This window comes from Hippopotamus amphibius, chromosome 4, assembly GCF_030028045.1.
Source record: "Hippopotamus amphibius kiboko isolate mHipAmp2 chromosome 4, mHipAmp2.hap2, whole genome shotgun sequence".
Taxonomy (NCBI): domain Eukaryota; kingdom Metazoa; phylum Chordata; class Mammalia; order Artiodactyla; family Hippopotamidae; genus Hippopotamus; species Hippopotamus amphibius.
In genome coordinates, this window is record NC_080189.1 from 145567561 (window position 1) to 145580786 (window position 13226).

At 37.9% G+C, this 13226-nt stretch overlaps 1 protein-coding gene and 1 pseudogene across 5 annotated transcripts in view; one reads left to right on the forward strand and one right to left on the reverse strand.

Moving 5' to 3' along the window:
- Nucleotides 1-13226, forward strand: part of KIAA0586 (KIAA0586 ortholog) — a 130370-nt gene that overhangs the window by 24853 nt on the left and 92291 nt on the right. For 3 of the 5 annotated variants that reach the window (XM_057730376.1, XM_057730377.1, XM_057730378.1), the window contains 4 exons: nt 7273-7447; nt 8197-8415; nt 10754-10907; nt 12294-12461. In XM_057730376.1, coding sequence (XP_057586359.1) covers nt 7273-7447; nt 8197-8415; nt 10754-10907; nt 12294-12461 — 716 coding nt within the window. Of the gene's footprint in view, nt 1-6562; nt 6721-7272; nt 7448-8196; nt 8416-10753; nt 10908-12293; nt 12462-13226 lie in introns of those variants that run through there. The other 2 variants (XM_057730379.1, XM_057730380.1) reach the window with 2 other exon arrangements.
- LOC130851118 (sodium/potassium-transporting ATPase subunit beta-3-like) lies at nt 5762-7223 on the reverse strand (annotated as a pseudogene).

Consider the following 13226-nt stretch of genomic DNA (forward strand, 5'->3'; position numbering starts at 1 on the left):
AAGACAGCCTCTTCAATAAGTGGTGCTGGGAAAATTGGACAGCAACATGTAAAAGAATGAAATTAGAACACTCCCTAACACCATACACAAAAATAAACTCAAAATGGATTAAAGACCTACATGTAAGGCCAGACACTATAAACCTCCTAGAGGAAAACATAGGCAGAACACTCTATGACATACATCAAAGCAAGATCTGTTTTGACCCACCTCCTAGAATCATGGAAATAAAATCAAGAATAAACAAATGGGACCTCATGAAACTTAAAAGCTTTTGCACAGCGAAAGAAACCATAAACGAGACAAGAAGGCAACCCTCAGAATGGGAGAAAATAACTTGCCAATGTAGCAATGGACACAGGATTAACCTCCAAAATATACAAGCAGCTCATGCAGCTTAATACCAAACAAGCAAATAACCCAATCCACAAATGGGCAGAAGACCTAAATAGACATTTCTCCAAAGAAGACATACAGATGGCCAACCAACACATGAAAAATTGCTCAACATCACTAATCATTAGAGAAATGCAAGTCAAAGCCACAATGAGGTATCACCTCACACCAGTCAGAATGGCCATCATCAAAACATCTGGAAACAATAAATGTTGGAGAGGGTGTGGAGAAAAGGGAACCCTCCTGCACTGTTGGTGGGACTGTAAGTTGGTACAGCCACTATGGAAAACAGTTTGGAGGTTCCTTAAAAAACTAATATTAGAACTACCATATGACCCAGCAATCCCACTGCTGGGCATATACCCAGAGAAAACCATAATCCAAAAAGAAACATGTACCACAATGTTCATTGCAGCACTATTTACAATAGCCAGGACATGGCAGCAACCTAATGCCCATCAACAAATGAATGTATAAAGAAGATGTGGCATATATATACAATGGAATATTACTCAGCCATAAAAAGAGATGAAATCGTTATTTGTAGTGAGGTGGATGGACCTAGGGTCTGTCATACAGAGTGAAGTAAGCCAGAAAGAGAAAAACAAATACTGTATGCTAACTCATATATATGGAATCTAAAAAAAAAAAAAAAAAATGGTACTGATGAACCCAGTGACAGGGCAAGAATAAGGATGCAGATACAGAGAATGGACTGGAGGACACGGGGTTGGGGGGTGGGGGGGCGAAGGGGAGGCTGGGACAAAGTGAGAAAGTAGCATAGACATAGATACACTACGGGGAGGCTGGGACAAAGTGAGAGAGTAGCATAGACATAGATACACTACCAACTGTGAAATAGATAGCTAGTGGGAAGTTGCTATATAACAAAGGGAGATCAACTCGATGATGGGTGACGCCATGGAGGGCCGGGACGGGGAGGGTGGGGGGCAGTCGTGGGAGGGAGGGGATATGGGGATATGTGTATAAATACAGCTGATTCACTTTGGTGTACCTCATAAGTTGGTACAAGAGTGTAAAGCTGTTATATTCCAATAAAGAGCTTAAAAAAAAAGTTCTTGGTGAAAATGAAAATAGTCTTTTATTTTTACTTCAACAACTGAAGGAAACTTTTGGCCAATCCAATGTATAACTATTAAAATAAAGTTTATTCTTTTTTCACCTGTAGTTATCCGTGGTATACCTTTTATACTCTGGGAAACACTAACAAAATAAATACTACCTCTAAACCACAAAGGTGTGATCTGAGCCCGCCAGAGTTTCACAACTGGTTCGCTTAATGGTGTTTTTCCTTTTTACATTTGATCAGCCTCCAATTCCAAATATGTGATATGGTGGTTAGGAGGAGAACTTGGATGGTAAATTATATCCTGGGGTTTGTAAATACATAAGAAAAGGCAAAAGTAAGGGCATGAAGGAGTAGTGCAGTCTCCCAGATTTTACACTTGAACTAAAAATTGCAGACTATGTCTGACTCATGTGGAGAGAAAGTGATTACCATTTCCATCTAGCTCACCCCGAGTGGAAGTAGCTGCTTGCAACCACAGGAGGGACTTTATCAACTTGCCTTCAAATCAGAACTCTCAGATCTGAGGAGAAGTTGTTTATAGACAAGTGGACAGTGAGAGAGAACTGTGAACACTACCCTTCTTATCTGTTCACAGTAGATCTCTCCCCATTTCAGGATGAATGAACACAATTAAAAACAAAAACAAACTAGGAAGGGCCTCTGAGAAGTCATTACAATATACAGAATAATAATTGAGTCAGAACTATAAAAATGACTCATACTGGGTTAAAGGACAGACTAATTGTGTCTCAAGAGAGATTTTGCTGTAGTCAGAGTCACTTGAATTTTTTTTCTTGTTTTTGAGAATGGTAGATGGTGATTCTAAAATTTACTTGGAAGGATGCACAGTTGAGAATATATACACATACTATTAAGAATACATACATGTAGAATGCACACAGCTGAGAATAGCTAATTTTGGAGAAACAAAAATGGAATGATAGAGAATCTGCCCTATTTGATGCTACAATATGCTGTAAAGCTGTAATAAAATTTAATCGACTGGAGCCTTTGAGGAATAAAGAGTCTGTCCAGAGTGTCTAGAACAAGGGTAGAATGTCCTTACACGTGGCTGGAGAGGTAAGCAAGGGGCGAGGTTATGAATTACTTTAAAGAAGTTTGGACTTAAAGAGAAATGGCAAATCATTTATTTAAAAGTTTTAAATTATGATATATATTTCTTAAGAGGCTCACTCAGGTAGATATGAAAAAATGGATTGGAAGAGGACTGGACTGGAGTCCAGGAAACCAATTGGCTATGAATTTTTCAGGAATCTTTTTAAGAGATGAATTAGATTGGTCCTGAATACATTAGGGGGTGGGGGTGGAATGTGAGGGTGGGAATTATGCTCGGCTGGAGAGGAGTACACAAGTTTGGAAGATGATTTGGAGATAGAATTGACAGGAATTGATGCTAGATGTGAGAGCGCAGAAGGAGCTAAGGATGGATCCCAGATTTTTGGCTTGTATAAATGCATAGTCAGTAGTAGTATTCACTGAGAAAGGGAACCCCTGGGGGAATAAATTTCATTTTAGACATAGGCAGGGATTTGAGGTACCTGTGAGATATCCAGGTGAAAAATGTCTGATAGGAAATTGAATATAAAGTTCAGATTCACAGAAGGGGGTCTAAGCTAGAAATCCATTTGTAGAAGTCATCTGTGTGTAGATAGTAGTCTAAGCTCTGGAAGTAGTTGAAGTGACTGGGTGGAAATGTGAAAGTTAAAAGAGATGGTATAGAGTAGGGCTCTGAGAGAACCAAATCTTTAAGAAATGTGCAGAGAAAGCAGTGTGGCTTCTAGATGCTACTCAGTTTATCCAGAGGTGTAGAAGAGTATGGTCTTAACAGAACCAAGGGAAATGAGGTTCTAAGTTTGATACCTGCTCAGAGGTAAAGAAAGATAAGGACTGAAAAGTATCCATTAAATTAAGCAAGAGGAGGTATTAGTGGCCTTGGTAAGAGCAGTTTCAGTGTAGCATTGGGATAGATGCTAGATTCAGAGGATTTAGGAATAAAGAAGAAAGTTCTCCTAAAAGACTGAAAGGAAACAGTTTCTTCTGAGTGGGAGAGTTATGTGCATTTTTTTCTAGTTCTTCACACTTAGAAGCTCATTTGCTACGTTGAGCATTTTTTAATTTGATAATTGGAAAAAATAAAATTTTAAAGCCTAAAAAGATGTTGATATCTAGCCTTATAATGTTATTTTTCTTGTTGGTTAATTTAATGTAGTAATGTAGAGTGAAAGATCTTAAAGAGTAAGTCACATTCAGACTTCAGACCTATTCTAAAAGATAGGGGTTATCTGAATTATATTTTCTTAGTACACCACTCAGTCAGCTGAATAGATACTGAGTACCTGCTATGTGCTCCTTCTCAGTTGTCATCTGGTATAAAAGAAGTCCTCAGCCCCCGCCCCAGGTTGCTTAGAGCTTAATTGGGGAGAGAATAGGTACATATATGGAGGAATGCACCATTAGAGCTGTGAGAGGAAACATTCAATACATTGTTAAACTGTTCGGTACAGACATTTAAACCATAGGATGGCTGACTATCAAGCCTCAGTTGTGTGGTATAGGAAGTAAATGCAAAGTAATTTATGAATGGAGAGATCAAGAGAAAGTGTTGAAGAACAGGCTTATTGAAAAAGGTAAGGCTTCTGTTGGATCTTGAGGAGAAGGTTGGAGTAACTTGGGTGAAGAAGGTTGAGAGAACAGAGTGAGAAAAAGCATGGAGTCAGCTGTGGGAGTGGCGTGGTGTAGTCAGAGCATTGTGACTTGGGAGAGAGGTGGTTTGGGGAGGGAACAGAAAGTACAGTATGTATGGGAACCTAGGGCAGGGCCAGAGGATGGAGTATGTGTAAGGCCAAACAGGAAATTAGCCTATTCATTTGTCTATAAGGAATGATTTCAGATTTTTGAATAGTGGCGAAATGTATGTGGAAAGTTTTAAGCAAGTGGAAACTGGAAGAATGAAGTAGTTGGCAAGAGATGATGGTTTTGTGCTATAGCAGAGGTGTGAAGGGAGAAGTGTTGTTTTGAGAGGGAAAGCTTGGTGTCGTGGGAAGATCTCTGGGAACTGGCCCTAACTCAGCTACTTGCTAGTGCTGTGATGTGATCAAGTAAATCCCAGAATATCTCTGGGTTTTGGCCCTAACTCAGCCACTTACTAGTTCTGTGACGTGATCAAGTAAATCCTGTTACTTCTGTGGACCTTAGTTTTTTCATCTGTAAAGTTAGGATATTAGGAAAGATGGGCTGTTGGGGTCCCCCTGCCTCTATAATTCCATCACTCTATTCCTGCAATTGTGATGAAATAATTGATAAAACCTGATGACTCAGTTGGGTGTGAGAAGGTAAGTGGAGGATAGAGAAGTTAAGATACCCTCAAAATTTTGAGAATGAGAGAAAAATGATGCTCTTAATAGAAATGAAGCAAGATCAAGGAGGAATAAGTTTAAGAGCTCTGTGCCTTCTTCAAAAATCAAAGGGTGGAAATTCACCAGCTGGAAATGGAACGCATTCCCACTGACTTTACTTAGACTTACCTCAGGGACTCTTCAGTTTTGTCACTGTTTCACTTATTTCTTTTAGGCCAAATACACTGCAGAATTGACCAGTTTTTTTTTGTGTGTGTGTTTAGTTAAATGCCTTATTGTGAATATGTATCTATTTTCTGGACTCATTTTTAACTCAGACTGCTTAGTAAGTGTATTTTGTGCCCATTTTAATAAACTAGGTGACATTGGTTAAATCTAAATGAGTTAGTATTTAAAAGATTCTTTTCAGCAGTTTTAACAATCCCTCTTGGGTTGTCTTCCTTCGGAAGTAAAACTTGATACCTAAATTCTTAGAGCCTTCTCTGCTTTTTTTTTTTTTTTAACCTTTCAAATTCACTTTTAGTTTCCTTTTTCCTCCTCACATACAGAACTTCTCCACACACTGAATTTCTTGCGGCTATAAAGTCATTTAACGTTGGTCAGGTACCATTTTATCCCCTAAAACTTTTCTGGCATCAAAATGTGACAGTTAACCAGTGTTAAATCTATGAAATATTTACATAGCACAGCACATTAAGCTTTAGACACTTGGCAATTAAACCACATAAAAATTGGACAAGACCCCCATCCTACATGTTCAGAATCAGGTGTTCACAGTCCTTATCTGGTGACTGTACATGGTTCAAAAGGCAGCAGAGGCAACAGGCAGTTACTTCGAACAGTGAACACTGTGATCTGGAAGCACATTATGATGTTACCCCAGTGTCATGTACCACTCCACCTTTCTCCAAGGTGGTGTCATAATTCTGGATTGGCAGGTCCAGCTGATACAAAATGAAGACAGACCACACAACGTTTACTCTGTGGAGACATCCTAACTCCTACTATAGACGCATGGTGATTTTGAATGCAACTCGTCCTAAAAACTTGTCACGATCATCCTGGCTTTTTAGGTTGGGTGATCCATCAATCTTGCACTCAACTGTTGCTTCGTTTACGTCGTCTTTATTACCGAAGATGAGCTGGACGGCAACTAATGGCTGTAGATAGCTCCCATGCAGTTCTTCCCATGATATGGAAAATATTGTAAATCTGTTGTTCCATTGGAAGGATAAGTTGATAGCCCTGCTGTGTTTTCACTCTTCAAAATGCATCCTATCCTTGGTTCTCCTTGAGGCTTTAATCCAGTTATTCTGTTCATTTTCCCAAGAATACAAGGGCTTCCTGTGGAGTAGCCAAACTTGGGATCATCCAGACCACTGCATGTTTCAAGTAAGACAAGAGGAAACCGACATGAAGTGTAATCTGGACCCTTCTGCTCAAAAAATTTTTCTTTGGGACAATCTGTGAGATTCTTCTGTTCTTCTGAGCCACATGACTTTAGAAATTTCTTAAGGTCGTTAAATGTACCCTCTACAGGACTCTGCATCAGACAGGCTGAATGAAAAACCCAGCGCCGTCACTGGTTTTGGAAAAACCATAAGTCCTGGACTAGGAATCTGGTCACGATATTTTGGAACCTCATCGTTCAGAGTCTGAAGCATAGCCCACATTGTGAATGAAACGAGCGCAGCCGGGAACCCGTAAAAGACTAGGCAGAAGAGCAAGATCGAACCCCAGCTCCTGGCGGTGCGCCCCGGCAACTCTCCAGCGGTCGGGTTGTAGATGAAGAGCTTCCACTCGGCCAGGCTCTGGTGGAAGGACTTCTCTTTCTTCGTCGTGGTGTGTGTGCGGACGGTGAGGGGAGCGGCGGCCGCGGGGGTGGGAGCGGCGAGGGGCGCGGAGGCGCGTCCGGGCAAGAGCGGCGCAGCCCGGCGACGGCGGCGGAAGGCGGGGAGGGAGGCAGAGGAAGCCTCCCCGCAGCGGCGAGCGCTCCTCCCGAGCTGAGCCGCGCCGCGCAGCTGCTCCGGCTGCGGGAGCCTGACGTCTCCGCCCTCCGCAGCCAATCCCCGTGCCGTGCAGGCCCCGCCGCTCCCTCTGCAGGTTTTAAATTTGTGCTTCTCGACTATAAATCACTGTAATTGTGCCCGTGTCTTTTTCATACGTGGAAGTTCTATTTTCTGAAATATCAGTGCCTTCAGGGAATTATCTTTGTATTTCTTTAGTGTGTAGTGACCTGAACCTTAATAGATTTCATCAACCAAATGACTAAGATGCTGATAGTGAAAAATAGGGATTTAATTTTTTAAACAATCAAGAAAACTCACCTGCAGCAGATTACCACTTGTATTTCTTTTCATGATTCAGTATAGTTTACTGAATAGATTTTTATTTCTTTTTTATTTACAGGGCTCAAAGCATGCCTGTTTTTAAGGAGGTGAAAGTACAGCTCTTAGAAGATGCCGGCACAGAAAAGGACCCTATTACTCAGGAGAACAGAACTTCACCCAGTGGAATTGATTCGGCTACAACTGTGGCTGCAGCAACTGCCGCCGCCATTGCAACAGCAGCTCCACTGATAAAAGTATATCAGCTTCTTCCCAGATAGTCATTACTACTTTGTAAAATGTAAAAATATTTATTAGAAACTGATTCTGTAATTGTTGTGCCCAGCCATTGCCTAGGGACATTGCTCTCTGTGGTTGTGTATTATTTCTCAGAAGTTTTGAGACTTGCCTCTCGTTCCTGTGTTAGTGCTAGAAAATCCCGGACTTTCTTAGTTTTAGCACTGAAAAATCTCATCTTGGGAACCCCTCAGTCCTGGGTACCTAGGATGGTTGGTCATTCTTGTTTTAGAGCTAGAAGGGACCATACAGACCATCCGTGCCAAACCCCTCAGGTTGTAAATGGGAAAGTCGAGAAACAAGTCAGAATTAGCATAAGGTCTTAGAGCCAATAGGTGGGAAAGCCGAGACTGCTGAACTTAACTCAGCCTCAGATTAGTGAAGTATTGAAAGCTACTTTGTTTTGCTATTTCCTTCTTTTTAATTTCCATTTAAGTATTTTTATTTTCCATTAAGTATCTAATGCCCACTTAAATAACAATTCTGTGTGACAAATTTGGTATTTTTTTTGAATGAGAGAAAAGCTCTACTTAAGGATAGCTATCTTCTGCCTTTTATTTCTGTGATTCTAAAAATAAAGGCATAAAATTATCAGAAATCTAGAGGGTAAAAGCTCTGGTTTGGTAATTTCTCAATACCAATCACTTTATATAACCTTTCTATTAATTGAGCTTATTTTTGATATCTTTGGATATTTTTATTGTTTTAGGTGCAGAGTGAGTTGGAAGCAAAGGTCAATTCTGTTACAGAATTACTCAATAAATTACAGGAGACTGATAAACAGTTACAACGTGTTACAGAGCAGCAGACCATTCAGAATAAACAAGAGAAACTACACTGTCATGATCATGAAAAGCAAATGAATGTGTTTATGGAGCAGCACATTAGGCATCTTGAAAAATTGCAGCAACAACAAATAGACATTCAGGTATCTGTAATAAAGCGATCATACATCCTTTTATCACTTGGGTCTCTAAGCTAATATTCATTGATTACTGCAGTAGCTCATTAGATTGTAACAGTTGTAGTTCTCAAATACTGATTTGCTTGTTCATCATTCTTTTCCTCTATGTGGATAACTCTGCATGTTCCAGTTCAGATGTCTAGCTCTGTGAGACCTCTGCTTATAGTTGGCTTTTCCTTCTTTTGTGGTATTCCTGTTCATGGCATTTTTTTAAAGGGTTTATATTACATTACAGTTTTTTGTTTACATCAGTGGTTCTTAGCCTGGGAATGTGCATTAGAATCACTTGGAGAGCTTTATAAATATACACATGCTTGTACCTCTCAGAAATTCTGAGACAGCAGTTCTAAGATGGAGTCTGGGAATCCTTGAAAGCTCTCTACTGATTCTGATGCACACCCTTGGATGAGAACCACCTAGTATACGTATTTGCTTCTACAGTTACTTAATTAAAAAGAATGAACATTCTTACGCCTTTTGAATATGAGGCATTGGGCTATTATAAAAAGAAGACTTATCCTCACAAAGTATAGTTTCTTATTTATTTTGGAATTTCCAAGTCCCGGGATAATACTGAGCACTCAGGTACTCAGTATACTTTTTTTTTTTTTGAATGAGTGAATGACCAGCATTGTAAATGCATTGATTTTATTTATTTATGTTTTAATTTAATTTTTAAAAAATATTTATTTATTTTTAGCTGTGTAGGGTTTTTGTTGCTGCACGGGCTTTCTCTAGTTATGGCGAGCGCGGGCTACTCTTCGTTGCGGTGCATGGGCTTCTTATTGCGGAGCGCAGGCTACTCTTCGTTGTGGTGCATGGGCTTCTTATTGAGGTGGCTTCTGTTATTGTGGAGCATGGGCCCTAGAGCACACAGGCTTCAGTAGTTGCGGCACGTGGGCTCAGTAGTTGTGGCTTGCGGGTTCTAGAGCACAGGCTCAGTAGTTGTGGTGCATGGGCTTGTTGCTCCACAGCATGTGGGATCTTCCCGGACCAGAGCTCAAACCCATTTCCCCTGCATTGGCAGGCAGATTCTTAACCACTGCGCCCCCCGGGATGTCCTAAATGCATTGGTTTTCATTTACTTTTTTTTCCCTACTTAGTATGCAATTTTAAAACTTTTAAAAATAAAATTAGAATACAACATTCAGAAGAATATACAAAAATAAGCTTATTATAGCTCAGTATAAGATCACAGAGTGAACACTAATGTCCTGTAATTTTTAAGACTTCCTAATAGACCTTGTCTTTAAATTTTCATGTGATTAAGACATTATTTTTATTGGAATGATTATGGGCATATGAAATAAAGTTTTAGTTTTTGCTTCTCTGAGCCTTGATTTCTTTACCTAGAAAATATTTTTTGTTCAGGATAGAATGAGATGACACATTTGAAAAGCACATTGATTTTTTTTTAAGGTAGTTCTAAGTGCCTATCTGCCATTCATTTATCCTTCCATAAATAAACATAATTTATTAACTTTATGATTTTGGAAGCATGGAATCTTTGCTAATTCAGACATCTTATTTGTAAAGCTTATAACTACAGAGAAAATTGAACTTTCAATGAGTATTTTAGTAGTTCAGTTAACGCTTAGTGAAATGAAATTCTTTGAGTCCATCCATCTTTTTTATGTAGAGGGATCTCAACACAGTTTTAAGAATTCTAAAACTATAAATCTTTTTGGTTTTTCTTTGCCTAGCATAAAACTCTTTTAAAATGAGTTTTATTAGTTAAGGTACTTACACGTTGCACATATTTTAATAGATAGTGTTAAATCTGTGTTGTCACTATAGTTTCCATTTGTATGTAAGTGAATCTATTACTGTTGCTACTGTGTGTGGCTGCTGTTTTCTTTGAGTGCTTACTATCAATGGTTTTTAAAACTTTAATTAAAATAAAATCTTACCATCCAGGATATAAAAGATGTGATGTTTTGGTTTTAATTTCTCTGGTTTAAGTAGAGGTCTAGGACTAGCATTTCCTCCTCCTGGTCCTCTCCTAGCCTGCTTCAGTGTCTCTTGAGCCATCTCTGAGGTGAAAAGGAAGAAACTGAGGTTTAGAATAAATTAAATTATCAGGGCCACACTGCGGAGCCAGACTTGCCCCAAGTCTTTGTGCTATTGTATCTTTCCAGTAGCATTATTGTTATAGTGGATAGTTGCATGTAATGTATGTATTTCCATTGCTTATTAAATCTAATAGCTTGTTTTCAAGCCCCCTAATAAATTTCAAGGTATTTTGTCATCTAACTCTTTCAAATGATATTTGAAATTAACAAACTAATTTTATGTTTTCTAGACTCATTTCATTAGTGCTGCACTCAAGACTAGTAGTTTTCAGCCTGTTACTCTGCCTCCTTCTAGAGCATTGGAAAAGTATTCTGTAAAACTAGACCATTTGAATTTTGGTAGCAGTAATCTATCTTCAGATAACACCTTTGCTTCCAAACAAGGTAAAAATATATAGTTCTCTATGAATAAAAAATGCCAGCTATGAATGTTCTTTGCAGTATATGAGCTGAAAACTTATTTACTAGTTTGTAGGAGACTAAGCCTTTGTTTTATAAAATTAGTTTAGGTTGGAAGATGCCTTAGAGGACTGGGGCAGGGAGGGTGGGGGGGAGTCGAGGCGGGGGAGTCAAGGAAGGGAGGGAATACGGGGATATGTGTATAAAAACAGATGATTGAACCTGGTGTACCCCCCAAAAAAAAAAAAATTAGTTTAGGTTTTTTTTGTCAAGTAAGTTTTAGGTTATTTTGAAACTTGTTCAGTTAAGTTATGGATCATATTGAACTTAATGGTTTTAATTAATAACTTTCATGAATTGTCAGAAGCACTTCCATATAAATTTAGAAAAATTTTACGTATCCAGCATCAAAAATATTTGTCATCAATTCACCAGTTCTCTGACAAATGGCATATTTACTGTTTTCTTGATTCTTTCAGGGGAGAAACCACCTGAATATAATTATAAACTATTTCTAAATATTTTCAGAGTTAGTAATGCAAGTCTATTTTAATGGAATTTTAAAAATCTCTTCATAATAACAAAGGAATATAGAGCTTATTTTTTATACCTTTGGAATTAAAATTATATCAATAAATGTATCTCCAATTTATTGATATTTGTATAATGAACTAATGAAAATCAAGGGCCTGTCCCTTTAACGATATACAGATCCATGTAGTACAATATTCCCAACGCTTGATTTGTTAGAACGTTATTGTATTACAGATGTATTAAAGGTTCCTTATACTTGCAAGGTGCTCTACGTTTCCCACAAATGAGTGGGTCATAAAAAGCTTTTGTGAAGTAATGTGAGTCAATGTTTAAGTTGTAAAGGGAGGAAGATGAAGCACAGAAAGGTTATGACTGCCTGCTCAAGGTCACCTGGCCTGAGAGTGAGAATGTCAGAGCTACAGCCAGAACTCAGGTTTCCACACTCACGGTTTATAGTTGTCTAATGTTGTCTTGTACTCACCAAAATGGGATCTCTAGATTGAAGTATGTAAAAATTTTAAGGTTTTTTTATACTTAGCAACAGATGCTCTTAATGGTTTTCAGTGCCGTGAGCAGTGTCTGGCTATGCCATTTTCACCCCAACTTAAATAACGCTGATTATTGTCGTATTTTTTCTTTTTATTAGGTGTAAGTACTTATAGTCTGTATTCTTTTCATTTCTAGCAAGGATTAAGTTATTTCTATGTATTTGTTAATAATTTGAGTATCCTGTATAATTTTAGTTTTATTTTTAAAATATGGAGAAGAGTAATATTACAATTTAAAAATTTTTTTGAAGTAAGTTAAATCTATTGTTTTCTTTATTTTCCATTGAAGCACCTTCAAGAGGGGTTGAAGATATGAATTTGGATAAACAGAAATCTCCTTTGGAGACACCAGCACCTCGCAGATTTGCACCTGTACCTGTTTCAAAGGATGATAAAATATCAAAGAGGGAGAATCACATGGAAGAAAAAGAAAATATGGAGATGTCACATCATACAGGTAATAAAGCAATTATAATTAGCACCCACTACTTTTATTAGATCTATCTCAAATTAGGAACAGATTTCCACACTCATGATTTATAATTCTCTAATGTGCCTTGCAGTAACTAAAGTGGGATCTCTATTTTTGATATTTTTCTTTAAATGATACTTACTAGGGAAATCAAGCTTCTTTAGATTCTTTAGAAGGAGTTGGAAATATACCTTTATAATTCTACCTTCTACAATTTATTACTTAACCCTTTAATGAAAAAACTTGTTATTAATAAATGAAAAATAGTGCATTGTTGAAGGTGAGGCTGATCATCATGTTTATTTATATTGGTTTTAAGTGTGAATTTAAAAAAAACTCAGAGAAATTTAACATTTATTATCATGTTCAGTTGGAAAGAGTGCTAGTAACCTTTATAAGTGACAGGAAATAACAATTTGTTATAGACCCTTAAAATATAGTAAAAGTAAGTAAAAACGTCGCATATAAGCTTTTATCTTTGGAATCATTTAAATGCATTCAAATCTTGTCTTGGACGCCTCACCAAAAAAAAAGTTTTGTTATGTAGTCTCATTAAAGACGAGGCTAGAATGAAGATTCAACCCAAGAGTTGTTATGAAGAAGCAGTCAGATCTCTCTTTTGCTGTTTATAAAAATAGTTCAGTTTACTGAGCTTTGTGATGATGTCACTTCTCATTCAAATTCCTTTTTTCCATGATGGAAATAAATTCAGGCCTAAACCAGTATAGTTTTTATGAGTTATATTTAGTT